At 41.6% G+C, this 27,751-nt stretch overlaps 1 protein-coding gene across 1 annotated transcript in view; it reads left to right on the top strand.

Moving 5' to 3' along the window:
- Positions 1 to 27,751, top strand: part of ACOXL (acyl-CoA oxidase like) — a 264,136-nt gene extending 236,385 nt beyond the window's left edge. The window contains 2 exon segments of the mRNA XM_054575576.1: positions 7,913 to 8,014; positions 27,551 to 27,751. Of these exon segments, the coding sequence (XP_054431551.1) occupies positions 7,913 to 8,014; positions 27,551 to 27,751 (303 nt within the window).

The following is a 27,751-nucleotide window of genomic DNA, read 5'->3' as shown; positions in this document are numbered from 1 at the left end:
ATGCAAATGGGAATTTTAAAAAAGGTGGGGTAGCAATATTTACATCAGATGAAATGGATTTTAAATCAAAAACTATAGTAAGAGATAAAGAAGGGCACTACATAATGATAAAGGGAGCAACCCAACAAGAGGGTGTAAACATTTATGCACCCAACATAAAAAAAAAAATCACATGATTATATCAATTGGTACAAAAAAAGCATTTGATAAAATTTAACACCCTTTTGTGATAACAAATCTCAGACAAATAGAATGAGAGTGGAATTTCCTCAATTTGATAATGAACATCTACAAAAATCCTATACATAATATCATATACCATGGTGAAAGAATGAATGGTTTTCCCTTAACATAAGAAATAAGGAAGGAATATTTGTTCACACCATTCTCATTCAACACAATATTGTAAATTCTAGCCAGTACAATCAGGCAAAAAAGGAAAATACAGGACATATCCTTTCAGATCAGAAAGGGAGAAGTAAAACAATCCCTATTTATAGATGGCATGATTGTCTATTTAGAAAATCTCAAGGAACCTACAAAACAAACATCAAACTAACAAGCAAAAATCCATCCTAGAACTAAGAAATTACCACAGCAAGGTCATAGGATATAAGGTCAACATACAAAAATTAACTGAATTTCTATATAGTAAAAATGATCACCTGAATAGAAAAAAATTTTTTAATTAATACCCTGTATGATTTCTCAAAAAATAAGAAATGCTTCTTTATACTTCTAACAAAACAGGTATAGAACTTATACGCTTAAAACTACAAAATCCTAATCCTCAAAAAAATACTAGCAAAATTCAATTCAGCAACATATTAAAAGGAGAATCCCAATTGGCAACACCATTACCAATCCCAATCCCAATTGGCAACACCATTACCAATTGGGATTTTCTGCTGTAATGCAAGGATAGTTTAACAAACAAAAATTTATCAATGTAATTTACCACATTAACATAATGGAGGAGAAAAATACACATGAGTATCTCAACTGATACAGAAAAAGCATTTGAAATATTCAGCACCATTTTATGATAAAACATTCAGCAGACTAGGAATAGAAGAAAACCACATCAATATAATAAAGGCACGTATGAAAAGCCCACAACTAATATCTTAATGGTGAAAGACTAAAGTTTTTCTTTTACCTGAAACAACACAAGGATGCTCGTTATCATCACTTGTATTCAACATGGTATTAGAAGTTTTAGCCACAGCAATAAGACAAGAAAAAGAAATAAAAAGCATCCAAATTGGAAAGAAGTACAATGATCTCTCTTCACAGATAAAATCTTATACAGAAAACTCTAAAGATGTCTCTCTCTCTCTCTCTCTCTCTCTCTCTCTCTCTCACACACACACACACAATAAGAACTCTTAAATCAATTCAGCCAAGTTACAGGATACAAAAATGAACATGCAGAAATCAGTTGCATTTCTATACACTAACAATGAACAATTGCAAAAGGAAATTAAGAAAATAATTCCATTTATAATAGCATCAAAAACAATAATAATACAATACTTAGGAATAAGCTTAACTACGGAGGTGAAAGACTTGTACACTGAAAACTATACAATGTTGCTGAAAGAAATTAAAGAAGACAAATAAATTTAAAAAATCCTGTTTTTGTGAATTGAAAAAATAATAATTTTAAGAAGTCAATATTACCTAAAGCAATCTACAGATTCAGTGCTATCTCTTTCAAATACCATGATTTTTTTTTTTCAGAAATAAGGGCAAATACTGCATGAATCCACTCTAAGAAGTACCTAGAATAGTTAAATTCACACAGAAAGTAGAATGAGTGGTGCCAGGGACCTGGAGGAGGGGAGAACAAGGAGTTATTTAATAGGTAGAGGTTTCAGTTTTGCAGGATGAAAGAGTTCTGGAGATGGGTGTTGGTGATAGTTCCAAAGCTAAGGACAGATGGGAAATTGGGAGTGCAAGGAAGCTGGGATCAATTCTGGGTTAAAATAAGTCAGAGAGAAGCACCTAGCAGAAAGCTTCCCCACAAGTTGCCTAACCTGTCTGCATAAAGTAATGGTGTGGTTCAGAGCCAGTCAACATAGTGGATTGTGTAAAGAAGGAATAGCCTTGTCTTCTTGCAAAGCTGTGCTCTCTGAATGTCCCCTTCCCAGGGGGCGTGGTAGGGCCACTGCCCTGCATCATCACAAGATGGGGGCTGGGGGGCAGGGTGGTTGCCAGAACATGGCCATCGCAGGAAAGCTTGGGTTCTGCAGCCAATTGTAGGGCCCAAATAGAAGGGAAAGCATTTCCCGGTCAGTATACCCTCAGCTTTCAGAAGCGGCTGAGTTCTGGTCGCCTCACTGCCCAGGTGCATTCAGCAGGCTAATAAAAGATGTCTCATGGTTACCTTTTCCAGAGCTTTCTTTTCTGTTTCCTTTTGACTTGAGTTTTCATTTTCTGCAGATGAATTTTCTGCACTTTTTATGTCCTGACATCTGGATATCAGTATGTTTAAGCTTTTCTAATGAGGCATAAAACAGGACACACCTGGGTCTGGCTGGCTGTTGCCTATCTCTGCTCCCTACTGTGCCCTCCAAATTTGGTCTGCCATGATGCCAGCACATGGTCCATCACTTCACTGTGATTCTCAGCCCCCATGGAGAGAAGACGGATCCTCTGCCACAGAATGTGAGGTGGTCTCCTCAATGTCTGAACACTCAGAATTAAAAGATTCCCTTCATCCTAACCCTCTTCTCCCAGAGCACTCTGAGCTACCAGAAAGATCCAGCTTCCACGCCTGTCATCTTGCTTGAGAAGAGAGGCTCTTAAGAAACCTCAAAAAATATTGAGCAGGTTGGACTTTTTAAAAAAATTAATTAACATTGCAGGTCATTTGAAGGGAAGTCTGATCTGAACAACTTCCTTGAGGGAACAACAACAGAAAAAGGACACTAAAGTTGACCCCTCCGCCCATCTCCAGTTAAATATAAATAATAGGTCCTCACCTGTGGAGGGTGATGAGCTCACACCTGGAGCTGGTGACATGAAGGAGACCGGGCAGATGAACTACATGCATTAGAGATGGGCATCGTTCCATCTGGTCCAGTTTTTTCATCAGTTTCCTATTGTAAGGAATGCCCTTAGAAATTGCAAAGCCAATACTTTTTGCTAATGCTGGAAGGATTTCCTTAAACTAAGAGATGGTGCCACTGCCCATCAATTTTACCAGGCAGCAATGCAGATCCCAAAAGGCTAAAGTCTGAGGCAGAAGGCAGAGCACTTTATCACAGTGAGAGAACTGGGTTGTTGCTGGGGAAGCTGTTCTGGTATCACGCTGCTATTACCGTGCATTAATAAGCTTTGTTCATCTTCTCTGACACTAGAGGTCCAACTCGGTCCTTTAGCTTCAACTTCTTGCTTATTATGCAGTCTGGGCCACAGATCTAGGCTGCCTACTTGTCATAAATCACAGGCAACTTTCATTTTTTTCTGTCCTTGGTCCCAGTGGGATTATGCCCCTGGGAGCCCAAGATCTCTGAGCTCTTCAGTCCCACAAATGCACAGTAAGCCCTAATGCTGGGCTGGGCACTGCAGAAAAAACAGGATGCATGAGCCACAGGTCCTGCCTTCCTAATCGCGTTGTGGTCAGGAAGAAGGTCACATGGACAGATAATTACACCAAGGGGCAGAATGTGTAACAGAGGGGAATGCACGCTGCTATGAGAAGCCAGGAAGGAAGGAGTAGCTTTCAGTGGGAGGAGATCAGGGACAAGAGTTCAATACTAGGAACCATTAGAGGAGGTAGCCATTTCAGCTTGGAGTTTGCAATAATCAAAGAGGAGGAGATTGTACATAGAAAGATGATATATTTTAATTATTATACAGCAAGATGACCTTATCTAGGGGTGTATAATTCTATGAATATTAACACATTGATAAGATCCTATAATTACCACTACAGTCAAGATGCAGAACAATGTGACCATCCTAAAATAATTCTTTATGGTGTGCCTTTATAATCATCCTTTCCCTCTTCTGATAACCCCTGGTAATCAATGACTTGTTCATCACTATAGCTTTGTCTCTTTTTGAGAATGTTACATGAATGGAATCATACAATTTGTAGTTTTTGGATATTGACTTTCTTCATTCAGTATGTCTTCAAGATTCAGCAAAGTTCATGCACACACCAACAGTTACTCTCTTCCATTGCTGAGTAGAATTTCATGGTATGAAGATACCATAATATTTTTATTTGTCCAGTGAAGGACATTTGGGTTGTTTTGTTTTTGCTGATTGTGAGTAGAGCTGCTATAGATATTCACATATAGGTTATTGTATTGTATAAACATAAGTTTTCTTTCTCTAGGGCAGAGTTTCTCAATCTTGGCACTGTTGACATTTTTGGCCAGTTATTTCTATTTTATGGGGGCTGCCCTGTGCTTTCTAGGGTGTTTTTAGAAATATCCCTGGCCTCTATTTACTAGATGTCCGTTGAATTCTCCCAGTTATGACAAACAAAGTCTGCAGACATTGCCAAATGTCTTTTGGGGACAAAAATCATCCGCAGTTGAGAACCGCTGCTTTAGAGTAAATACCTAGGAGTGAATGTACCAGGTCTTATGGTAAATGCACATTTAACATTAAAAGGAACTTCACATTCTCAGTGTATGAGATCCAGTTGTCAGTATCCTCACCAGCGCTTGATGTTTCCAGTATTTTTCATTTTTTGCCATGGAGGCATAAATACCCAGGAGGGACATAGGAGTATCTCATTATGGCTTTAACTTTCATTTCCCCAGCAGCTAATGATATTGAAAATCTTTTCATGGGCTTTTTTGCCATACGCATATCCTCTTTAGTGTAGTCTGTTAAAATCTTTTGCCCATTTTAAATTGGTGTGAGGCTGGTTAGAGCCAGCATTTGGGAATGAAGTCTGGGAGTGGTGTCTGCAGCAAGGGGCTTGTTAGGAGCACTGTGGGGCCCAGTGGGCTTGGGCCTGAGCAAATGGCCTGGACTGGAGGGTGGGTGACCACCTGTCTGCTGCTGCTGGATCTCCTCTCTTTGCCTCTTCAGTGCTACTCTCCACCCTCTCCCCCCTGCTCTGGGTCCAGGAAGTTGACCCTTATAACCTGCGTCAGTAGAATCCTTGCCCTCTGGATCCAGTTTGGTTCTGAACAGAAAACTCCAGCTAGAGACTGGAGACGGGGAGGAGAAGGAGGTGGCAATATCCCTGCCCCTGCCTGCCTTCCTGTGGGATCACCTTGGGATTTCTGTGTTTCTGGGCTGAAGGTCACAGCTCCCTTTAAAGTATCCCTTTCTCCATAGCTCTCTCTTCCAGGATCCAGTAGCCGCTCCCTGCCCTTCTCATTCCAGACCTACATCTGCAGAGTTACTCCTCCTGGGGGACTGCACTATCCCTGTGGCTCTCTTACATCTTTATAAATTAAGTATTAAACTCTTTTGGAATCATCCTAATGTGAACGTGTCATCTGTTTCTTAGTTGCACATTGGCTGACACAGGGTTCTGGGTTGAATGAGAAGATTAAATAGATTATTTCTTTTAAAAATGGCTTACTTATTCTCTTGTGGCTTTGGGTTTCTTATCATTGATCTTTATCTTTGTATACCCAAGAGGAATGAGGATTAACTTTCTGCACCTAGGAATCCACAATAAACATTTGTGGAATTATATGAAGTTCACTTAGAGATTTGTGATTCAGTTAAGCCACATAATCTATAAAATTTATTATTTTTGTAAGAATGCATGATTTCAGAATTTACTGCAGTATTTTTCAGTTGCACTCACTGTTGTCTGTAGGGTCAGCTAACATCTTTATTGCTGTTGCATAAAAGAGCCAAAGAAAGCTTACACTCACCAAGCAGATAGTGCCCAGAACTTGGCCAAGGTCCGAAAGAGGTCTTAATTAGTCTTAAATATATTCATAGACAAGCTGCTAAGCCATACTAGGACCCCTTCTGGGAGGACTGAAGAGTTGAAACTCTTCATAATGATGCTATTTCAAAGATGTCCCAGAAGCTCAGGAAAAGAAGAACCTGTATCTTCTACATGACTGCCAACTGCATGATTTCTGAGTCTGATGGCCCACAGAAGGTGTAGGGCCTTCCGGTGTGACAGCCATCTTTGCCTGACTCTGAATAGGAAGGTTTTGTTGCTCTCACTTGGGTTAACTTAGAGAGTATCTTACTTTGAAAAGGTCATTATCTTTTAGAGATACACAGTGAAATGTTCATGGATGAAATGATGGGACTGAGCTTTGCTTCACAATAATACAGAGAGGATGGGACAGGTTGGAGTGGAGATAAAACAAGATTGGCCATGAGATGACAGTTGTTGAAGCTGGGAAATGGAGACATGGAGGCACATTATGCTATTCTTTCTGCTTCTGTGTAACTTTGGAATTATTGAATATAAACAGCTAAATGAATAGTTAACTTCAAAGTTACTTGTTGAAAAAAAGTATAGCATTACTCAAATATCAGAAGTTGGCTTTTGTTTTAAATGTTTAAAGTGTTTAAACAACAAAAAGATAAATAAGCAGAGAAATTACTTCTTTCAATTCAAATACTACTTTATAAGTTTAATTAATGCATGCCCAAATAAACATTTCTCTTCAAAGATTTCAAAATTGCTGCATACATGTTGAATGTAATAAGACAAAGAAGAAAGATGCTATTGAAAATCACAACGATGATGTTTATTTAACAAAATAAATTTAAAGAAAAATTTTTATTGAAAAACAAGAATCATATCCAAATTTTAGCTTCTCCATATTCTTTGGTATTGAAATCAATATTCATAATATAAAATATTTTATTTTGAAGTTTAGTCATTGGGTCTACAACAGTTTTCCATATAAAGAAAATAGACAAATCAAGTTAGCTGTAATTGTCTTATTTGTTGAATTATCAATGGATGCATAAAAGCAATCAGTTATGTGTGCAGAGACCAATGTTATCAAGAAAATAGTTAAGAACAGATACATGTGTTCTACTGGAAATACAGTTTAAGCTTTAAATGATTGTCTGCCATCATTATACTATGTTATCTGAAAAGCACTTCAATATGCAGGTGCTGTTATTCACTTAACTAAAGCACTACTCTCTCAGGAAGTTGATACCACTGTACAACATTTACAAATGTACTTAACATTTATTTTTCAACATGGCTACACCATTTTTAAAAAGTCTGCATTTTTTGTAATTGTGTGCTTCAGTCTTTTTATAAAATAGTGTCTGGAGATTGCTAATAGCATTAAGTTAATATTTTAAAAATCCCCCCCAGAAAACCCTAAAGTTACTTGTTGATACAGGAAAACTCATGTATTATTGCTTGATGCCACTGATGTCACAGAGGAGTTCTGAATGCAGGTTTCAGAAATGCAATAGGAAAACCATACCGAAACAAAATGTAAAATGAGTGATGCTATTTTTGTGAAAATCTATGAAAGTTTAATCAAAACATGTTCAAATGTTTGCTTTCCTTCTCAATTTATGAAACTATAAATGAACATTCTGAATAATATAATCTTTAACTGAAAAGGAAAGCAAACAGGAATATTAATTTAACTAGCTTATGAGTGGAATTTGCTTCTAAATAACCTGGGGTGGGGGAGAACTAGGTGAGGTTACAGATGAAGCAAGACTGTCCATCAATTCATATTTGTTGAGTTGGGGGGATGGAGACATGAGAGTTGGTTACGCTATTCTACTTTAATTTTTCCATACAATGGTTTTAAAAAATAAAATATATACTGCATGTTCAAAATGTGACCATTTTAATTTGGGAAGTATTAACTTTTATGATTGTATGAAATGCAACAATATGCTATTTCTCTCCCCTCCTTAAATTCTGCATTTTCTAATATGCTACTCTTTGTTCGGCTTTCTCCTCTTCCCCCACCCATAGTTTTGTCTGTTGTGTGGAACCAAGCTGGTGTTCCAGGAGAGAGCCTGCCATCTAGAACATAAATATTTGACTCCTACAGTGAGCATGAGGATTAGGAGTCAGGTAAGCGTCCCTGGTGTGCAGAAGAAACCCTTTGTGGATCAGCTGTCAGCTCTCTGCTTTCTTAGAAAACAGTCCTGCCAATCTTTTATCAGTTTCCACTCATGGGTTTTTGTGCCTCTGGGACTTCGTATATGTGTTTTCATTGCCTACCATGATCATGTTACACTTTAGAGTTCAAGTGACAAGGAAATGATTCACTGTGCGTGAACTTTCTGACATGAAAAGGAGAGGAGGGAATCAAAAGTGTTTTCCTTGTCTTGACAAAAAAAAAAAAAAAAAGCGTATTAAGTGCGTTTCATTTTCCTACTTCTTACCAAAACTTACTAACTCATTCTTCATAATCAGAGAAAAATACCATAGGTATTTTTATGTCTGTTAAATACCATAGGTATTTAACAGGAACTCAGTATGACAGAAGAGCACCTGACAATGAAGGTAGATCCAGTGAATCACGACACAAAGTGCTGCTCTAAATGAAAAAGACTATAAAATGGTATAGTCCTCTATTAAGTGCTTTCTGAGGACCTCTTCTTTCCCAGGCTGTGTTAGGTGTTGACACACAAACAGGTGTACGCGCAGCCTCTGCATCTGAGGGAGTTCATTATATTTGGGGAAGCAAAGCTGACTTTAAAAAACACAAATAATAATACATGGGAGCAGAGGCTTTCTGATGAACTGGGCCACAAGAATAAGCTCAGAGTTCAGAGGACAGATGTCAATTAGGAATGAATGTCATTCTTGTGCTAGGCCTTGAAGAGGGGACAGACAGCTCAACGTGGAGGTGATGGTTCAATTGAGGAGGGGGTAGTGCAGCTGAGCCTTTAGGCCGGGTTGATAACACGAGCAAAATCATAGAAATGGGAGTGTATAGGACAGACACATTAAGAAACTGAAGTGTCAAATGATGGAAAAACCTGGAGAAGTCCATAGGAGCTGGATGACTGTGGGCCCTCAATAACCTTGAAGAATCTTTCTCCTTTTCAAGAGAACGGAGATTATGAAGAAAAGTGTATATAAAGATGTCCCAGTTATCTATGCCATGTAACAAATGACACCTTAAACTTAGTAGCATAAATAACAACTATTGATTATTCCTCATGATTCTGCAGTCTGGACAGGGATCAGCCAGACCTTTTGTGCTGCATGTGGTGCCTTCAGGGGCTATGTGCTGAAGACGGCTTCTTCACTCTTCATGGCACTCACCTCAGCAGGAACTGCTGAGGCCGCTGGGCCACTGTTTCTCTACGGCTTAGTGTGGACTTCTTCACGGCACAATAGGCTCAGGGTAGCCAAATGTTTTTCCCAATGGCTGGCTTCCAAAGAGACAGTGGAAGATGCCAATCATCTCAAAGGCCAGTCCCAGAACTAATATCAATGACTGCAGCTGCATTCTGCCAGCCAGAGAAAATCACAAGGCCAGCACAGACCTCTGGCTGGGGGAAGACCTCACCTCTCAATGTGGGGAGTAGCATGTACATCTAGGGAAGAAAAGAATTGCTGGCAATGATCTTTGGAGACTACCCTCCACCCAGAAAATGCCCACTTTGGAAAGAGGAAATGAAAATAATTTTTAATACTAAAAAAAAAAAAAAAAAGCTGAATGCCCAGTAAAAAAACAACTTTCACATAGGCATTGAAGTGCTTTTATATTCTTATAGTGCAACCTGCTTTCTGCACGTCTCGCTTACTGGGTCCTTAATAGCAGCCTCAGAGGTAAGCAGGGAGCAGCCAGCCACTTGGGAACAAGCTGTGTCTGTGGGGCTAGACCTGCGTTGCTTGGGTCTATGGGATACCTCAAGGCCTTCTTCTGCAGACCCTTGGGCTGCCAGCTATGTGCTCTCTTACAGCTCCCAAGGCGGGAGGATGGTGGAGCGGACACAATGGCTTCTCTCCGACTTTTAGCACACTCCTTTGCAGGAATCTTGGGTTTCAGAAATATTATTAGCAGTTTCTCTTCACGAAAAATGTCTGGGACCCTCAGTCAAATGGAGGAGCTAAATAGAAAGAACACAAAGGGATGGGGGTGATCAATCTTGCTAACACTGATCTGGATGCTTTCACGTGATAATGCTTCAATTTATTGATCCTTTCTTTAGGTGCATCTAATGTACTGGTTAACTTGTCCCTTGAATTTTTATTCCCAGTTGTTACAATTTCTATTTTTTTAAATATTTTTTATCATCCATTACACTTTTTAGTTTTTTGTCCCCCAAACATAGAGTCAGTTTTGTGTTTTACTTCTTCATGCATTGAAGCATAGTTGTTTTATAGTCTGTAGCCAATAATCCCAATATTTTAAGTCTTTACAGACCTATTTTGTCTGTTGCTTCTGCTGTGTGTCTAATTATCTTTTAATGTGTTCTAGTCAGTTATTGAAAAATGATTGTAAGATTTATATGAAGGTCGAATTGAAGGTACTTTCTTCTTTTCCTGGTAAGGTATTTGAAAGTACTCTCAGTTTGAGATCCACCTTAACCAAATGCAAGGCTTGAGGTTTCCTGGAAGACTCAGAGGGTTCAAAGAAGGCCACTAATTTCTTTATCCTCCCCCACAGTTATAGCTCTTTGGCATTCAATTTATTGTCTATTAAATTTCTTGCCTGGTGCTGGCCCTGATTTTGACTCTCTTCACTCCCTCCCTCACCCCAACCACTATGAGGCTGTCAAAGTAAAAATTCAGATTTGCTGGAAATGGTAAATGCCTTCAGGGCAAAAGCAATTTTCTTGTTTATTTGTCTTGGTTCCCATTTTCCTGTAACTTTTGACATTGTTGTTTTGTCAGATCACTGATGTTTTAGAGGAATTTTGAAAAACACAGCCCTCTAGTATCAAAAACAGAAAGTGCCTTCACTGTAATCCCCCTTGACCCTATAGCAGCCTTTTTGAGTGATTTTTATTATCCTTACGCACAGATGAGGAAACTAAGACCCAGTGTGACAGAATAAGTTACCAAGGTAACACAGCCAGTTAAAGCCCATTATCTCTCTGATGTGAAATATGTTCACTTATTTTATTTGGATAAAAAGTATGCATCAGCCAGTAATAACAAGCACACCCAGTGCCCAGTTCTTGGTTTCTCATACCATTTTCCAGCAAAAGGAACCAGGGGCCTTGGAGAAATGGCTGATTCAAGGGCTGGGACATCTTCTAGAGCCAGGAAATCAGAAAGTGCTCAAAACAAAAACAAAAACAGCAAACAAAAGATGCAGTTACGGGGCCACATCACAGGGACCTGGAGGGAGCTGATGGAGCTCTAGTCCAAAGCTGGAACAGTTTGAGCAACAAAATAAATACTGTAGTATTGGATTATAACCCAAAGTATAAAATAATTAAACACAAGTCCATAATGATATAAATAAATGATTAAACAGGCAAATAAGTGGGGTAAAAGAGATGAGCCTTCCTTACAAAAGAATTCCAAATAATATATGTAGATACTCCACCTTTCAGGAGGTCAAGTGTAGCTCCCCTTCCCTTGAGTGTGGGTTGGACCGAGTAACTTTCTTTTCTTTTAAATAATAAGGAATGGGAAGGGAAATAGTTACTTAATAGTTACTTTGCAGTGGAAAATCCTGGCAGGTCCCACCTTAACCAAGTGGTTAAGGTTACTATCATCAGTAATAAGTCTTACTGATCTGATATGATAGGATGAGAAGAGCACTTCACTAGCCCAAACCAAGCACAAGAAAAACTGTCAGACAAAACCAAATGATGGATAGGACTCTACACAGTATTTGGCCTCATAATGTCAACGAATGAAAGATAAGGAGAGACTGAGAGACCATCACAAACCAGTTGAGACCAAGGAGACATGAGGACTAAATGCAATATGGTGTCCTGGTTTGAGTCCTAGAACAGGAAAAGGACATTATTTGATAAATGGGGAAAATCTGAATAAAGTCTACAGTTAATTAACTCAAATGGACCAGTATAGTGCTCTTCAGTTTTACAATAGACCATAGTTATGTAAAATGTTAACATTAGGAGAAACTGAGAGAAGGGCAAAGGGGACTCTCTGTTGGAACTCTTTTGTAAATCTAAAACTTTTCCAAAATAAAAATATTATTTAAAAAATCAAGGACTAAAAATCAGAATCAAGGAATAGCAATCAACCTGGATTAATTCTAGATAATAAAATGTTTCAGAACACCCAGGAGTAATGTCTAATGATAATTAGCAACATAGGTATTTACACTTAAAAAAAATCGCATTTCATTTTCATAAAGACCTTCAGGGAAGTAAGACTGAGTAATCTCCATGAGGAAAACTAAGAAACAGGGAAGTTGTAGAACTGCCCAGGATTCCAGCTGAGCCTAGAAACCAAAACTCCTAATTGCAGATGGAGGTGGTTCAAGCAGGAGGGACCATCCATTTGCAGCCCCACTCCTCTGCATGGGGCACCAGAGCACTGAAGGCCTGGGTTCCGAGGCTTCACAGAGGCCCACCTGACGTCCCACTGAGGGCAAATCCTCCCATGTGTCCAGAAAGCCGCATGAACACTCAGGGGTTCAACTGCAGCCCACAAGAGGGGAGTTGAGCTGGATTTTGTTTTCTTTTTAAAATCCAAGCCAATCCCCCACAAGCGTTCTTGGCTGCGATAACTCACTCTTTCCTTTTGTCTGAAATTCAGTGTTGACAGAGCCGGTCCACACTGATTACCTTGTGTAATCGCCACAAACGACCTTGAGTGTGCGTCACTGTTAGCCCACGTTGTTGAGTGGGAAGCCGCTGATTTAGTGAGTGGTGAAGATGAAGCTTCTGGGCTCTGGTTCACCTGTGGTCTCGTGTTCTTCTGAACTGTTGGGTGAGCTGACTCCACCTTCATTTTAGGACCTCGGCTCAAGGGCAGCCTAGTGGCAGTGTCCCCCACGGCTCCGTCATAACAAGGCCCACAAGTAAAATGTTTCCATTCCCTTCCCATTAAGACTTTTGCAGGGTACGCGTAGAACAACTGTGTTCTTTGTTCTTGAAAAATTCAGTATCCAGGCATTATCCTATTCCAGTCTTCATTAGCCTAGACATTTGTATTTATTTGGCTTTAGATAATTATCAGCATTAAGGAGTAGCAATCAGTTCAGGCTCATTTTAAGGAGGAAAGCCTTTCAAAATAACCTAACAGTTAATAATTGTGTACCTCCACTAAAACCAATTACATTTTGCTTAAAAAAAGACAAAAGAAAACTAAACAAAAATTTCAGCCTCTTAAAATGGTGTGTTTTAATGCAAGTGAATATTTGGCCTTGAGTTCTCTACTGTACTTTATACCAGCCCTTAAAGTAAACTTAAGTTTTAGAGAGAGTAGCCTCATTTTTCTCATTGGAGTGTCTGCTCCCTGAACTCCCAGGCACAGCTGTTTGGCTCCGTCAGTGCCCACCACCCTTGGAACGGCAGCTCTCAGCAACACAGGGAGAAGAAACAAATACACGTGGACGTGTGTGGTCAGCTCATACTAAGAAATCAACACAGGAGGATGCTTTTCAGTCTATGTGTTGAGAGAACCACAGCCCAGCTGTGGGTTGCAGATCAAAAAAGACCCTATTCAGTGTGGTGAAAATAATACTTAGCAAAATGTTGAATCAGGTTCTACTTCCTGCCCAGAACCCAAATAGTGGAACCACGTGCTACGGCAGTTTATAAAGAACCTGGAGGGAGGTGAGGGAGGGCTGCACAGCCCAGCAGCGGCTAGGGCACTGGGCTCCCCCACCCACAGGTCATGGGCAGTTGCCTCTAGGAGTAACACTGTTAAAAATGAAAAACTCATTTAGGAGGACAGAAAATAAATACAGATCATGGCCATGTCCAAGCAATCTTGACATCCCCCCGATACTTGATCACTTTATACCCATACCTGTTACCCATTCATGCAAACGTTGCTTCGGTGTCCTGTTTGTATCATGACCTGGCAATTTTTCTGCTGAGTTCTCTGTTCCTGTTGGAACAGCAGGTGACTGGTGCTCCTGGAACAGCCCTCTGAGTAACAGTCCCGCCGCCCACGCCTCCAAGACTCTTCATGTTTCTGTGACGCCCGGGTTTACCGGCACAGCCCGAGTTCTGCTTGCACCCTTGCAGGCAAAAGGCTGCAGGAGCGGACCCACCACCTAGTAGCCAGGTCTGCCCCACTGAAGGGAGCCGTACCTTTTCTCCCTGAATCGGAGCTGCTCATGACCCAGCTGCAGCAAGGAAGCTGTGGGAACCTGTTGATGGCAAGGGACCTTGGCACTTAGGCTGTATCTGCTCAAATCTAAAAGAACCGCTGTTTGGGTTTTAGTGTCAGTGCAGTCAATCAAATGGCGGCATCATTGAGGGGAAAACGTTCAAGTCTGTTGATGGATGGGTCGTGCAAGTAGTTCTGAGCAGAAAGAGCCACTGACACAGCAATTTATTTTTAGGAAATGTGGCTTACAGTAGGAATGCACAGACCCCAAAAGCCAGCACGGTACTTGGCTTCCTCAAATTTAGAGGATAGATTACACTCATTTACTGTTTTGAACTAAGTGTAGAAAACAAATGCAGTCGTTGCTTTGTGGCATAAAGGCTTGGGGTGGAGGAAACTTCACAGAGGAAAAGTGTAGGGGAGAGTTCCAAGACGGCAAGATGGTGCTGGGATGTGAGCAGTTCTCCGCAAATCTTAACTTTATGAATGTGTACCCCATACCTGTACTCAGGAGGTCTTGAAACAGTACACATGCCCTTCACTTCCTGCAAAGGCAGCCATGGCTGTTTTCCACATTGCAGGAAACGTTTCTTTTTAATGGACACTCAGATTTCCCAACCTTCTATTTCCCTTACCCCAAACCACCTGGATCAGGGCAGTTTAACAGATGTTCAGTTGCTGGAATCAAAGGCAACATGAATTGAGGTTTTAGGCACAGGATGTTGAAAATACTCACTGGATTGGGAAGGGGAGGTCAGGTTTCTCGGTCCCTTGGCCTCACCTAGTACCCACAGAATCTTGCTTTTCTTTGTAAGGAATTGGAGAAAGATATCTGGCTCCCCACCCCCATCCCATCCACCCAGTAGGCCCACCAGACTTGGCGACAATCAAGAGGGGAGGTTGTGAGAACTTGGCCGTGTCCTCCAGGCTGAGTGGGGACACTGGTGTGAGGTGTAAGCACAGGCTCCCCTCCCACCAGGATGGGAATCTCCTGCGGGGTCAAGGAGGCCTGGAGTGTTACTGAAATGACATCACAATGGACTGATCACACAGGGAACACAACTGAGTCAAATTTTACAATCTTTATTTGAAAGCATCCCCAGAACTGGCTTTAGCCTGCTTTCACTTCTGTAGGACCCCTGGTTCAGCTCTAGGAGACGGCAGGGACCAACTAGAATATGAGTGTATCCTGCTCCACCTTCTCTTCCCTGAGCCACGCACCCCCAAGAGAGACAGGGCAATATCAGTACAGACAGATTGCTGCCCTTAGGAAAGGGGGGCTTTCTTCCCCTTCCCCTCCCCTTCTTCCCTGGCCCAAGCCTGCTCTCAGAAGCATAAAATACACTGTTGAACCTAAAAATGCAGGGCATTCAAGTGAGGTTAAGAAAACACAAGTGGGACTCGGTTTCTTCAGTTTGGTCAGTAAAAGAGAACCTAAGGTCAGCACCCCTGCAGTGCTGGTTTCCGAGGGGCGGCCACCTGGCTGACCCTCAGGCTGTGCTGCACAGTGCAGCTTTGTGTATCTGGGGAGAGCACGGGGGTCATTCTGTTTCCTTCATTCAAGGGTAACTTGTTACGACCTCAGGAGAAAGTGCCTGCTTTTTCCTGAGCTCTAGCCTCTGATTTCTTTGGGCAGCTGCTCCATCCTGGGAATCCTTTTCCGCCAGAGTTGTGGGTTCATCCCGTGTCTCCAGGTGCACGGTGAAAATTTCCCAATGGTGAGATTTGTTGCTAAGAGTAGCTGTGTTGTATAAAAAAAGAACTTTCAGGTGATGGAATTCAGCTGTGTTCAAGCAGACAGAGTAGACTCCAGTCACAAGTTAAGGACAAGGTGGATTTTAGCATGATCCCCTAATAAAATTTAAATGAATTACTGAACTAGAAACAGAAATGATCCCTACTCTATCCATTTAAGTAGAAATTAATATTCTAGCTAGAAATTGATTTTTTTTATAAAACAAAATGTGTTTGCAGCTGCTTTTCTTTTCTCTGATGGTAAGTCACCCTTTTCCTTTTGAGAGAAGCACAGATTCACGTGCTTGTAAGAAACAATACTAGTTTCCCCAGTGGTAGCATCTGCAGAGCTGTAGCGCAGTGTCACACCCAGGATTTCCTCAAGGATACAGTGCAGATGCAGAGCTTCTTCATTACCACAGGGTTCCTCACATGGCTGTTTTATAGCCACAGTCTTTCCCTCCCCCACCTCCCCTTTAATCCTTAGCAACCACTACTCTGTTTTCCATTTCTATAATTTTGTCATTTCAAGAATCTTATATAAAGGAGATTGCATAATGTGCAACCATTAGGGATTGGCATTTTCCACTTAGCATAACTTCTGGAGATTTATCTGGGTTCCTCCATCGGTAAATGGGCTGTTTCTTTTTCATTGCTGAGTATTATTCCATGGTATAGATGTACCACAGTTTGTTTAGCCATTCACTCATTGAAAGACACCTGGTTTTCTTCCAGTTTTTGATTATTAGGAATAAAGCTCTTGTAAACATTCATGTGCAGGCTTTGTTATCAATATAGGTTTTAATTTCTCTGGAGTGAATGGCCAGTAATACCACTGCTGGGCTGGACAGTGGGTGCATGTTGATCTTTTTAAAGAAATGGGCTATTTTTCAGAGTAAAATCTTCACTCTATCAGCACTGTAGGAGAGATATTCACATCTTCACCAGCATTTAGTGGTGTCACTATTTTTCTATTTTAGGTAACTCCATAGGTATGTAGTCATATTTCATTGTGATTTTTGTTTGGATTTCCCAGATGGCTAATGATGTTGAACTTTATTTTTTTAATGTGTTTATGTATCTGTATGTCCTCTTGCTAAGCCTATTCATGCCTTTTTGTCCATGTTCTAATTGGATTTTTTTTGGATTTTTTTCCCTCTCATCCAAGGGCATTTTTTACATTGCTTTTTTAGAAAGAGAGAGAAAAACATCGATTGATTGGCTGTCTTCTCATACACGCCCCCAACCTGGTATTGAACCAGCAACCTGGGTATGTGCCCTAACTGGGAATTGAACCCATGAACTTTCTGTCTACGGGACAATGCTCCAACCAACTGAGCCACACCAGCCAGGGAGGGGTTTTTTTGTTTTGTTTTTTTTTTGAATTGTTGCATTTTGAGAGTTCTTTATATATTTTAGATACTAGTCCTTTGTCAGATACATAGTTTGCAAATATTTCCCCCTGGGCTACAGCGTGTTCTCTCATCCTTTTGTCTTAGTCTTTTACAGAGGAAAAGTTCTTAATTTTGATGAAGTACAGTTTACCAATTCAGTTTCCTTGAATATATATGGAGGATGTTTTATATCAAATTTGGAAGAATTTCAGCCATTACATCCTCTAGAATCTTATCTTTCACTCTTTGACCTGCAGAATTCCAACCACATGTGTGAGGTTGCTAATATAATCACACAGGGCCTGATGCCGTCCTCATATTTTTTTCTCTTTTCTCTCTGCCCCACTTAGAATAATCTCTACTGATCTGTTTTTAAGCTTACTGATCTTTGTTCTACAGAGTTCTTTCTGCTATTAAACCCATCAGTGAACTTTTATCTCAAATATTCTATTTTGTAGTTCTAGAATTTTCCTGGTGGTCTTTTTTTAGCAGTTATATTTATCTCATGAAATATCCTATGGTATTTGTGCTTTGTCTAGGTCTTGGGTGACATTTTCCTGCTTCTTTGTAGCCCTTGTAACTTTTATTGTACTCAACATTGTGTATAAAGTATTTTTTGTTCTTTTAAATTTTTTTAATCCTCACCTGAGGCTATGTTTATTGATTTTAGGGAGGTAAAGATTGATTGAGAGAAACATCAGTGTGAGAGAGAACTATCTATTTGGTTGCGTCCCATATGTGCCCCAACCAGGGATAAAAAATACAGCCTACACAAATTTCCTTTTATTTCCCTCTCTTTTGTCTTATGGTTAGGGTGAGGGGCTGAATGTTCCCCCTACAGTCAAGTTGAGCAGGGGCTGCTTTACTTAGACTGAGTTCACAGGCTTAGCCCAGTCCCACCCCCATTCCTATTTTGCATTTTTGATCCTCTCAGCACTTGAGCTGGGTGGAGGTTGGACTAGAGTCTCAGAAATTTTTGATTTATCTCTGAGTTCATCTCTGGTTGTTACCATGGGAGCAAAGTTCTCCTGAATCTTTCTACATCCTAACTAGAAGTTCTCCCATATTGCTTTTGAAATCATTTGGGTTCTTGAAATTAAGTTTCAGGACCAACTGACACAGAATTTCTCCATAATAACTTTGGACTTCTAATGTATAATTAGTTCTGGCAGTTGATGGAGCTTCTGCTTCTTGAAAAAAAGTTTTCTGACTGAAAATGATCCCTTCTTGGGTATGTTCACATTTCTTTGAGTCTGTACTTACAAGGCTGAACTATCGGTTGATGAAAATACCATATTCTTTTATATGGAAGGGTGTGAAGCTAATAGTGAAGCTTTATTACAACCACCTAATTTCATATTCTTTCTCGTTTCATGTAAATGTCTTTGTCTGTAGAAAATGCTACCAAGAGCGGCATTGTGGTTACTTTAATTCCATTGCCAATACTTTTATATGGTTTCCTGTATTCTAAAGGGAAGGCTACATGCACTCGTCTTCTTTTTAAACTTTTCCTCTTATGAATCAGTAGCAGTTTGAATAAATGTCAGAAGTTCTTATTAAGTGGTTAACGTGGATGCCTCTGTGTCAGCATTCTTGTTTTAGGTGATGATGATTAAGCAGACAGTAATGGAAAATGCAAGTCTTTTAAAGAAATTATTTTCATTACTAACTGAAGAACACACAATAATACTAATATTTATAAACACTCATTCATCAAACTCAATTCTTACATTTTAGAGAGAAGGAAGGTATTATGCCTTAGAAGTCACACAACAGGGTTCAAGGGCCCATTCCTTCACTGAAATGGGCATTTTTAGTAATACTTGGCAAACAACAGAATTGTGTGCTATTTCTTTGAAAAACATGGCAAAAGGAAGAATATTTTGAAGGTAAATTCGTCCTAAAAATAAACTCTTTAGTTAGGCTACATTAAGGTGCTTTTGTTGTTTGTTGAAGAGGGAAATTTCTCCATTCTAGCATTTCAGATTACGCTAAATATTTCTATCAGCTGAAGAACTAGTAAAGATAAAATGTAACACATCAATTAAGGGAAAATACTAAGCTGGAGTCCTGATTATTTAATGGAACCGTGGAATTTCATTGCATGCTAATGAAACTTGGTAGAAACCATGAGAGTGTCTGTGTTCTTGGGACTGGGAGGCTCAAAAAGCTATGCTCTGGCCCTGCCTTGGGGAGCTGGCCAGTGCTCAGCAAAACCAGGAACAGAGCTCTGCTCTTCGGTGGTTGGTGGGGAAACTGAGAGCTAGAATAGCAGCACACAGAGGGTGATTGTGCCTCATGGGAGTGTTTCTAGTATGTTCTTTATGTTGCCCACTAGCTAGGCATTTGCGCTTAGGTGGCAAATTAACTGTTATAGGCCCACCATTCTGACCCCTTAGAAAATGTGTGTAGGCAGTTCTTCAGGAGAGGTGATAGGTGGGAGAGGAGACCAAGGCCTCTGTGCATCCAGTGACTTTGAGAGTCTTCACAAGAAGTGGTAATAGCTGCAGGTAAATTATTGGATTGCGGCTCTTGTCACTGAGCACAATTTGACAGTCAGCATGCTGCCCTTTGGAAGGGCTGTGAATTGTGTTTGGTGACTTAGGGTGTGCCCTGGAGGAGCAGAGAGGCCTGCAGACGAATGCAGGTGAGCTCATCCATTTCTTGAAGAGGAATCTTGAAGCAGAGAGAGTGACCTTCCATCTACAGGAGGAGACTGTCTTCTCTGGAATATCCTCCTATCTGATCCTCCTTAGCAGGCGGATTTTCTGGAGAAGTGAAGCCTTACTCTTCTCAGGAAGAGCATCCAGACCACCAGGCCAGCTTTTCCACATCATGGCAGCTGGCTCTGAAGCGATGTCCTTGGCACCTTCCTCCAGTGGTGACACCCTAGAGGCCCTCAGGCCCCCATTACTGCCCTCCTCCTCTTGGAGAATCTGTGTGGCTGGGCAGACCCACATTGTCCACAGCAGGCGCACACACGGAACATCCATCCCAACCCAGGGAGGACATCAGCAGCCTACGTTTGCCACAGTGGCAGTGGCATCTCTTCAGTGCAACACCCTGTACCGTTCAGAGATGGAAGCAGTGAGTGAGACACCCAGGGGTCGATGGAGGCGGGGTAGGTTGACAGGGCTGTGGGAGCGCAAAGTTCTGGAGTAAAATCCTGGTTATGGCACTTACAAGGTATATGACTTGGAGAAAAGTCCCAAATTCTTTCAGACTTGACTTTTTCATCTGTAAAATGGGGTGACACGTGACAGAGTTGTGAAGGCTGAATGAGGCAGTAAAGACCTCCTCTGTCACCCAGCACACAGTAGCCGTGCAGCGAACGGCAGTGGCAGGCAGCAGGGAGCAGAGCACGGAAAGCCTGGGGGACGTCTGTAAAGGGCCATGTGTTGTTTCATGTCACTGTGATGAAGGTGCTGGAGATGAAAGCTGGTGGCCAGTCCAGACAGTGCAGTGGTTCCTCCTGTACCTCACTGCCCAGCCATGCGGGATGCGGTATGGGGAGCACACAGACACTGCACGGGAGAGGTGGATCCTCAGCAGAGGCTGGGGACCAACCTCTGAAATAAATGCCCACTGGGGACTAGGGTTGGCCAGCCTGAGCATGGAGTAATGGGGGGAGGCAGAGGTAGGCAGGGGTGGCCAGAGGCACCTGGAGGAATCTGTTAATATGTCACAGCAGCAGTGAAGGCCATGCGTGACAACCACAAGGAACATGGAAACCTTATTTCAACAATTGCTTTCTTAGTCCCCCATCACATCTCTGAAAAACTATGTGTCAGTTGTTTTAAGTTTCCTCTTCTTTTAAAGTTTCTGGCTCATTACCTTGTTAATTCAACATCAAGTCCTTTGGAAAACACTGGGCAGGAAATTACATGACTAGTCCACCAATATCTAACTATCCCTTAGAAATTAAAGGTTGGCTGCAGAGACTCCTTCTGAAAAATGTGTGTACTCAAGATATTTTAGCAAGTTTATTTGTTGTTTGGTTTGGTAAAGTTTCTCTTTCTGTGCACTAACCAGCTATTGTGATTGGTACCAAAAAAGTATCAATCACAAAAAAGGTGATGGGTGGGAAGAGATTTTAATAAACACCCAGGAAGATACATTCTTTTACTCCCTGACATTGCCACAGCACTGGAGGTCAGTTAAGAAAAATTTAAACAAGAACTAGAGTCTCACAACATAATACCCTAAATGACCAGGTTTCAGTTGAACACTAGTCATCATACCAAGAACGAGGAAGGTCTCAAACTGAATTAAAAAGGACAATCAATAGATGCCAACATTTAGATGACAATAATGTTAGACTTATTTGGTGATTTTAAAGCAGCCATCATAAATACACTTCAGTTAGCAAATATGAACATGCTTGAAATAAAAAATGGGAAGTCTCAGCAAAGAAATTGAAACTATAAAAAAGCCAAATGGAAATTTTTGAAAAGAAAAATACACACACACACATACACATTTATATAAATATAAAAGTCATATATAGATATATAGATAAGAACTAGGTGTTTAGGAAAAATAAAGGTGATAGAAAAGCAAATGAAATTAGTATCTAGTATCTACTCTGGGACACGGTCAGTGGTACGAAATGCTTTATTATTATTATTATTATCATATAAATATATTGTTACATATTTATAATTTAATTTAATTCACAAAAAATCCTAAGAGAGCAATAAAACCCCCTTTTTACAGATGAAGGAACCGGGGGTCAGCAAGGTTCGATGACCTGTCCATATTCTTTCAGGGAATGCTATTTTAGAATGGCTTTAGGAAGGCGGTAAATCTGTAACCAAGCACCGAAAGAGATGTAATTCAGGTACAGTGTGTTAAGTGAAAGAGAGTGGCAAATAATGTGGCAATTCAATGAAAGGTCCCAAGAGTGTCAAGTGAAGGCAAGATACATTTCTTTGGCCCAAGTGGAAAGAGCAGCCAATGCGTGAGTGAGTGGCGGATGAGGAGGAACCACTGATGGATGTTCAGTCAATCAAGTGCCAGGGAAGGACAAGTTTCAAGTCAATGATTTTGGTTTAACCTGAGAAGCAAATGGAAGAGATTCTGGGCTTTGGGAAAGAAGAATGAGCAGATCAAAACAATACTGGAGGAAGGTAATCTGGTGAGGCAAGAATCTAAACAATCTGGTGAAGATCTGGAAGGGAGTGGAGACCAGATTCTGGTATAAAAACAACAGAGCAGAGAAACTGAGGATGCCTTCTCCATGGATGGTAAAGACACAACAGAAGTAAATTGATCTTTCTCTTGATGAGATACGTTAACTGCATGGCTGAGGGATGTATACTGGTAGTCCTTTTCCTTAATACTTTCAGCAACTACCTGGAGAAAGTGGTATTCACACACACAATCATTATGAGACATTTCAGACCTATAAGGGGGGTGAGGTCATCAAATGAAAAATATTTGTACTTATTTCCCGCTTGTCACTTTCAGGCTGCCATCACGTCACAAGGGGAGTCCTCCAACTCAGTCTAGGGCATATGTGTCGATGCAAGTACCTTCTTCAAGGAGGGCTCTCTTCAAAGCTGTTTAAGTGAGAAATACCTTTGCACCGCAGAGTAGTAAGAATATCCAACTTGGAGAGAAGTGGCAAGTCCCTCATCCACGTAGATGCTTGATTCCACATCCTGTCACACTCAGCCCGCAAGTTTCTGTGTTAATGGACAGATTCACATTGGAACGTACTGCTCATGAGTTTCTAGGAAACCTTTTAAAGCCTTGATGGTGGTATTTTAGGGAAAATGAGTTGGCAGCCCTTTGTTTTGCTGCCTTTGGCAGCTGCAAGTGTGACCTTTACATAATTATCAATACCTCAGTCCACTCTCCCAACCATTTCTAAGGAGTACCCACATTCTACAGCTTCCAGACCGAAGGCCTTGGAGATGAACCCCTTTTGGCCACCCTTGCACCCTCGCTTAAGAAATCTCTGGGAGTTGGGAAACACTGCAGCTCCAGTGAAGTTAAGTGACAAAGACGTGTCAGTCCATTCTGACTATGGTTGGGCCTGACCAGGCTCCCTCTGTGTCTCTCTGCTAATGGTGCAGGAGGACCTAAGCATTTTTAAGACTTCATTTCTGGTTGCAAACATTTGCTGCCTTCTTTTCCATCCTTGACACTTTGTTTTTACTCAGTGTTTTTGTTGGAGGTTAAAGCCCGTCAGAAAAATGCAAAGGACTGGTGGATCATTAGTTTGCAAGGCAGGACTGGTAGATGGCTGGTTGTAAGGCAAGTCCTAGTGATTTGCCTTCTCAATTGGATTAGGGAAACGGGGCCTGTAGTGACCTGCAGGGGGACTTCCAGCCCACTATTCAAGTTCTCTCCCAGGAACCCCACTATCTGGACACCCATATGGCTTTGTAAACTACTCTTTTAGGACTGAAATGCTCTCTTACAGTTAAGCCTATCAGTCAGCTACACTTTACTATCAGCAGCTTTAGTTGTGTAATTACAGAATTGTCCTCAGATAATTAAGTGGCAGAAGTGCAGCTGATGATGGCCCTACTGAATGCCAATTTGAATTTTAAGGAGGGCATATGTTTCACTTACTGATTGCTATGTACATACCACCCTAAATCTCAGTGGCATAAATGACAGTTGCTTAGTTCTTGCAGTTCTGTGGGTAGGCAACCTGGGCAGTTCTTTGGCTAGTCTTAGGTTGAGTCACTCTGCGGTTACCGAACAAGGGTCCACTGCCCAATGCACATAGGAGCATAATACCAGCTTTTGGAAGTCAGCTTGCAAGGAGACAGGAGACAAGGCTCAGACATCTTTTCTGCTCCAGGATTCAGGGTGGGGTTTTAAGAGGTAGCAATTAAGTAGTGTTCACAAGTGTTGCTTGTAAGTGGTGTATCCAAGGTTGGAACTTTGGTTTCAGGTCTTGTTAGAAACAGGACAGGGTCAAGTTCTGCAGTTACGCTGTGTCTGTGGTCATTTTAGTTCTCAATTTTAGAACTAGTCAGTCCAAGATGATGATTTCACTCACATATTTGAAGGTAGGCCTGGCTGTTGGCCAAGGCCCCTTGGTCCTCCTCCACATGGCCTTTATTCTTTCCGCAGGCTGGACTGGGCTTCTGCTCAGCAAGTGGTCTCAAGATTTTAGGAGAGCCAGGTGACTGTTGCAAGGCTTCTGAAGGCCCAGCCTCTGGAATTCACACTGTGTCGCTTCCTCTGCATTTTATTGACCAAGGAAAGTTACAGGCAGCTGGATGCAAAGGATGGAGAAAGACTGTATCTTTCTTGCCTAGGCAAGAAAGAGGTTTAATGAGGGACATTTTAAGTTGGGGTGAGACTCTACATGAACAGAGGTGGGGAACATGGAAAGACGAAGGAACATCTTGTACACAGAGCCCTAGGAATATAGCTGGGGTGTTGCTGCAACCTCACTGGGCACCTAAGCACTGTGGAAAAATAGGGTTTGCTTAGAAGGCTGCAAAGCTCAGTCATTGCCCATCCTGGGCTGGCCTACTCTCCCAACCAGAACAAGGAAAATGCAGGGAGATTCAAAAGGAGGAGAAAAGAAATAACCTACTGCAACTGAGTTGGGGTAGGCGCCGAAATGATGTTATAAATCTCCCCCTGAAAATCTACGTACTAACATACCCACAAAGTGTCCTGTATGGGTTGTTTCTGCTTTTAAAGTAGATACTGTATTCAAATTCCACTCACTGGGAAGTTCCAATGACTTTTAGGCTCTAACTGTTTTTAGAGCAATACAGTAAGCAAATATCTCTGCTTTGGGTCTGTCCTTTTTAAAATGTTCTGCAAGAATTTATAAGTTGTTCACGTTCTTTTGTTTTGAAAGGGCACCCGTTCGTTGATGCTTTTTCAAAAGCTCTTCACCATAATTTTCTTTGTAAAGAGGACTTCTTTGCCCAGCATAATTGGGTTACATGCTGGCAGGACAGGGTGGGGGTCCTACAATATGCCCCATTTTTATACTTATGTGGAAGTGTATATTTGGTAAGAAAACTAAATTTTCATAGTACTTTGGTTAGTCCTAAAGGACTCCCTGGTAATAGAAAATGTTGTAACTGTATAATGGTCAGTGCTACATTAGCTTACCTACTTTTATTTTGTATTAAGATCATATTTGTAAACAGTCCCACAGCGCATACCATGAAGCCCCCAGCGCCCTGCATGGTCCCTAATGCAAGTGAGGACCCCAGTGCGTAATATGTAAGTGAAAGGATGATGATGAATGATCATCCTCACAGTCAGAGGCAGGAGATTACATGGGATCAGCATGAAATGTGTTAAAACAGGAATGATGCCTGACTCTTCCATCTAGACCCTAATTGTTTGGGGGTTCCTATTGCCATCTGTGAGAAACAGAGAAAGCAAGAGAAGGAGTATTTTAGACAGCCCCAGAATTCTGGCTTAGGAAAAACTCTTTGCAGTCAACATCTTGTCTTTCCCATCAGTACTGCATTCCTCTTCAGAATGTCATTGGAGAGGTTAACTCCCTGAACTTGTGCACGTGAGGCAACCCTCTTCTGCACCAGCCATTTTTAAATTCCTCCTTTTTAAATTTAGTCTATTTTATTCTTGTTTTAAAGTTGTAAAAATACTGAATAGAAATCTGCCTCTTATAATGTCTACCTGTGGACACTTACTCTGTGACTGGCACCAGACAGACCAAACCCCTATTCTTCCAGACAATACTCATTCAAATAACTGAATTTCCTCTGCTGAATATATGACAGAAATTGGTTGAGTTTACTGATGCAAACCCAAAGGAAAATACTCTTGAATAATATCACGATATGTGGAAGGTATAGGGACTACCCATCTCTTGGTTTTGAACTTTGTGGTTAAAGACTTTGAGAGTTGACAGATTAGTCAGGGATTTGTCAAGAGTATTAATTACAAACTTTGAAATCTTGGTCAACGAAAGTTCATCACAGTGCATCTTGCAAATATGATCAAAGTCTTTTCAGTACTGATTTGATGGTGCTTAACCACAGTGCATAAAGAATGAAGGTTTTCATTAGAAATTACTGATGTAACAGAGCACATTTGAAGGGAAGAGTTCTTGTTGGACTATTAAAATTCATGCTCTTTCCCTATGCCACCCTCCCCATTTTTGGCTGAATCCCCTCCCCCCACCCTTCTCCGAACACCTGAAATTGCATTTTGGACTGCTGCAAAGCAACTAGGGTCTTAACAGCATTAGTGTTGCCCAGGGATGAACACTGCCATGAGGGCAAAGGTGTGGCTGGTTAAGTGACGTGTTTAAAACCATAAATGTAAACCATGGAAACCTGGGGTGAACTGTAATTTGGTGAGTGAAAGAAATTTAAGACTGACTGAAAACTTGCAAAAGGGAGAGTAGTGTATATAGCTGGTTATTGGAAAGGAGAGCATCCCTCAGTTGGACCTTGTTGAGTTTTTAGAAAAGCAATCTATTATTTTTGGGAACCTTTTCTTTCTGGTTAAAAAAAAATGCACTGGCATCGAAACCATGGAAAATGAAATAAAATACACCCAGTGCAGTGCCTCCAAAATCACTGGCCTGCGTCTCCTCCTCCCTTCTGCTGGGATGTCTTTATCCTGCCTTCCAGTGGTTGTCAGAATACAAGGCAGGCCTGAGGGTGGAGAGGGGGGCATTAGCGGGGTTCCTTGGTGTTAACCGAAAGTGGTGAATTTCCCTCAGCAGCCAGATGGAAGATGCACAAAGTTGCGAATGCCTCCCCCAAAGCCCCGCAGTCACACTTCTGCCAGATGTTTCAGGAATGGTGGCCTGCTGCCAGTGTGGGGTGTGGGGTGGGTAGAGGGATTGGAAGGGGAAGCTGCTAGGGAGAATCCTGCAGGTGTCTGCAGTTCAACTGCTCCGACATTCTACAAGTTCACTTGCGTCCCCGCGCCAGAGGGTGGCACCCCAGGCACTGCGGAGGGGACAGGAGGGAGAGAGAGGGCTTCGGGAGCCGGGAGAGGATGGGGAAAATCAAAACACTCTCAGGCTCAGCTCTGGAGCTCCCAGCTGATTTAGAGCCCACCCCCACCCATCCCTTTACGGAATAAGTGGCTTTCTGCCAGATTAGGTGTCACCGAGTTAGGAATTTCTAGAATGAAAAAGGCTTGCGAGGGTCATTCAAGATCGAAGGCCTTTATCCTCCGGGTCCCAGAAATTCGGCCTCTGGATACGCTGGTGCTCAGGGGCGGGCGTCCAGACTCTGAGTGAGCCAGCGTCTGACCTGTTCCTTTGTGTTCTGTTTTGCAGTTGCTGGATTTGTGTGACTCGGTGAAGGATGATGCCCTGAGGGTTATCTCTGCCTTTAACATTCCGCGTACAGACCTGCACGCGCCAATCGCTGGAATCACCAACCCACTGTCCACCTGGGCTTTTTACCCCACGCCGCCGCAGCCCCCAGCCCCGGAATGGGCACACTCTCCGCGGCCGAAACCTGGAGCCAAATTGTAG

Source organism: Pteronotus mesoamericanus, unplaced genomic scaffold, assembly GCF_021234165.1.
Source record: "Pteronotus mesoamericanus isolate MK-2021 breed Mesoamerican mustached bat unplaced genomic scaffold, CSHL_Meso_final contig_311, whole genome shotgun sequence".
Taxonomy (NCBI): Eukaryota; Metazoa; Chordata; class Mammalia; order Chiroptera; family Mormoopidae; genus Pteronotus; species Pteronotus mesoamericanus.
The sequence above is the reverse complement of the archived record's forward strand: the minus strand, read 5'-3'. Positions and strand labels throughout refer to the sequence as shown.